The following is a 3333-nucleotide window of genomic DNA, read 5'->3' as shown; positions in this document are numbered from 1 at the left end:
CTGCCTGCTTTCTCAAGACTCGCCCTGTAATATGCGAATACAAAACTTAAATATTATCGTCAACAACTTTCTCACAATATCTTCTTACCGTGCGATGATGCACTCCCTGTCTTGCGCGTAGGTGCCGCTTCTTCTGTGCATCGTACCGGGGTCTGCTTCTGCGCTTCCGAAGCCCCTTTTGGCTCCATGATCGACCCGCAGCTCGCCAGAATTCTCCCTTCGTCAACCAGCCCAGAAAATGTGAGGCGCTCAGCAGTGCGTACTTAGAATGATCGCCTGAAATTCGTAACTAAGCAAAATGGTAGTTTAGAGAAAATAGATTCGCGTGAAATTTTTGAAACGTGGATACAGCAACCATACATGTCTCAAAACGACTAAAACAACTTTAAGTTAAGGTTGCAGGAACCACTCCGAGGGTTGCAACAAACAACCGAACTTAGTCTACCCTTCGCATTCTCGTAAACTACGGAATCACAGTCAAGCTTTTGAGGAAGCAAGCCATGTACAGCGCCATTTAGTAGCTTCATCTTGTTCTAATGCGGAATTCGGTAGCTATTACCCCCGTCTACCTTGAGGAAAGCCTCGAATACCGACTGCAGCGTCATGAATACGCGGTCTATATTCTCGTAAGGAAGCTCACAGAAAGCATCATCGACGTTGTTCACTAACTCTTCGATCGTGCGGGAGTTTTTGCGATGCTGCAGTGTCTGAAGCGACGCAAAGAAGCCCAGGTCTAGCACATTGTAGTCCGGCGAATTAGCGGGTTGAGCAGTGAGGATCATGTCCCAACCTTTGTCACTACAGGCTTCCATCACGGCCACATCGTCTAATAAGACATGCGGCCTTGCATTGTCTTGTTGAAGGTGGAAACGCTTCCCAGACGGCCATAGTCGCTTGATCTCTGGGATGACCGAGTGGACCAGGCAAGCACGGTAAATGTCACGATCTACAGTATATGTTTTGAGATCAAGCGTACCAGCGGCTCTGTTCTTGCTCTTTCGCTGCGCAGGTTCATACACCACAAAAGGCCATGTGCCTATTTTGCCATCCCAGACCGTGTTCTGCTCTGACACCCACCGCGGGCGCGCAATCGCGACGAGAAACATTACCTTCACCACAAAGTTTTTGTTGTGCACGGTAATGTGGGGGGCGGGTTCGTCTGGAGCTAAGTAATAGCTAGAGTTCTCTTTTTTTTTAAAAGAAAAACCATTTTTCGTCCAAATGTACGTAATCTAGAAGAGAGACAAATTTATGTCTGCCACGAGCAGAAGGTTGCACAAACTTTAGCGCAAACTTCATCCTTGCGACGCGCTGTTCATCCGTGAGTTGAGGTTTTAGTCGAGCATGATGACTCCGAAACAACCCAGATTGTAAGTACACATGCAGTGTAGATTTAGCGATACCGAGTTGCTCCGCTAAAGTTCGAAAGTTAGTTCGCAGATGGAGCGGCGTAAGTGCGATCTTCACTGCGAGCTCTCGGGGGAATTCGCCCTCTACCCAAGACTTTCTGCCACAGCGCCCCTTCCTACCGCTCTCCACATCGCACAACTTGCCGTTCTTCACCGCATCACGAGCTTTCTTCCATAGACGACGAATTTGGCGCTCCGAACACTCGAGGAGAGCCGAAACGCGGGCGTAGGTCTTGGCTGGTACTGTCATGTTCGTCGCGACGCCGTACATTAGCGACAGAGCGTTCTCTCGCTCTTTCGGTGCCAGGTTCTAGCGCTTGGTAGGGTCAGGAAGCGCTAAAACAGTCATGTTGCTGGTCCAAAATGAAAAATGATTTCTTCAGACGTCCATATCTCGAGAAGCACTGGGGCTATTACAACGAATCAAACTGTAACGTGCTACGCGCCGATTGGTGGTTCATTTGAACGAATCAAAGTTGATCAAATCGTTGTGTAAGCACTAACATTTAATTTAGAAAAAAGGTGGCCTTATATTTCTGGACAGAGGAAGTATCATTGTTCAAATTGGAGTCGACATCGCCAACGCAGACACCTCAGGGGCGAGTGCGAACATCCCCGTACCCAGAACGACGCCGTAGTCCAGCGTCAACTGAGGTGTACTAACCAGCATCCTCTCACATTTACCGCTTGGTCATGCAGCCCATCGTGAAGGAGACAGTAGGCGAGCGGGACAGCTCTGGTGACTCTCTTGACCCCTTTGTAGCAGGTGGAACTTCGCTCCAGGACATTCTGGAGAAATTTTGGGAGAAATTCAGCTCTCATGTTAAAGGGAGGGCCATGAAGTCCGATGGAGTTTGGGCTGTCGAGCAAGCTGCAATTGACTCTTGGTCCAAGTTCATGGTGTTCAAGGTGAAGAAGCACATTGTCGACAGCTCAAAATCCAACGAGGACTGGAACACTTGGCTTCAATCAATGCATGACAAGACTGCCACGCTTCTTATCTATGATTATGGCGTCAGCCTCGGGAGAAAACAAGATCGCCAAGCGTTTTGGAAGGCTGCTGAAGTCACGCTTCGCGAGGTCGTGGGGCGCCACATACACAGGTGAAGCTGTGGTGTGGTGTATGTGGGCTACTGAGGTGGTTCGCAGTCAGGATCGCTCCACATTGGACGATAAGATACGTGCTCCGCCACCTTCAAGTGTTTTGCGACTCTTAGCGGCTACTGATTCTCGTGTCCAAGAACACGTCAATGATCTTCACCACTCGACACAAATTGCTCTCGACGTTGTGAACGCATCTATTGCTGGGTCATTGTCTGCTGTGTTTTGTTGTAAATGTGCGCCAGTTCTTTCCTGGAATACCCAAGATAGTAATAACCGTATAAACAGTGGAAAATTGTGTTGGGACTGGCGTGTCGCCGAGTAGCTGCTGCCTCCATCTTGCTAAACAGTAACAAAGTGGTTTAGCAAATCGTTGACGTTTCTACCAGCATCAATAACACAAGATTGACAATAGTACCAAGTGTACGTGTGTCCTTGGGGATCCAGGGCTGCAAGGAAAGATGCTGCAAAAGAAGCGATCCAGCAGTGCAGCAGTGCGGTGTGGCGAAGATCCGCGTTGAACTGCAATCCTAATTGGCCAATCAGAGTGCTCTGTTGATTTGGACGCTGATGACACGAATCGATCAAGATTTCCAAATATACTCGGAATTCACAATACCTGATCGTATTAGAATACCTACGCGTGATGGCATTTTTTTACCCGACCACTAACACAAGTAACAGTTCAGCTAAGATAGCATTTGTAGCACAGTACATGTAAAATCTAGTATTCTCACTCCGCTATTACATCATGATGTCAAATATTACTCCCTCCGTTTCAGTTTACTTGACTAAAACAGAGATGGAGCTGTTTCACATTTCT

The 3333-nt window shown here is 48.0% G+C and overlaps 2 protein-coding genes across 2 annotated transcripts; one reads left to right on the top strand and one right to left on the bottom strand.

Moving 5' to 3' along the window:
- Positions 1–533: 533 nt before the first annotated feature.
- Positions 534–1659, bottom strand: PPTG_08942 (hypothetical protein; the record flags this gene model as incomplete). The annotated part of the gene is made up of 2 exons (XM_008903690.1): positions 534–1109; positions 1228–1659. 2 exons carry the CDS (start codon positions 1657–1659, stop codon positions 534–536), a joined length of 1008 nt encoding a protein of 335 aa, XP_008901938.1.
- Positions 1660–2102: 443 nt separating this feature from the next.
- On the top strand, positions 2103–2516 carry PPTG_08941 (hypothetical protein; the record flags this gene model as incomplete). The annotated part of the gene is made up of 1 exon (XM_008903689.1): positions 2103–2516. One exon carries the CDS (start codon positions 2103–2105, stop codon positions 2514–2516), a length of 414 nt encoding a protein of 137 aa, XP_008901937.1.
- Positions 2517–3333: the final 817 nt, after the last annotated feature.

This window comes from Phytophthora parasitica (genome assembly GCF_000247585.1).
Source record: "Phytophthora parasitica INRA-310 unplaced genomic scaffold supercont2.16, whole genome shotgun sequence".
In the NCBI taxonomy this organism is placed as follows: domain Eukaryota; phylum Oomycota; class Peronosporomycetes; order Peronosporales; family Peronosporaceae; genus Phytophthora; species Phytophthora nicotianae.
This window is presented reverse-complemented; position numbering and strand designations above follow the sequence as displayed.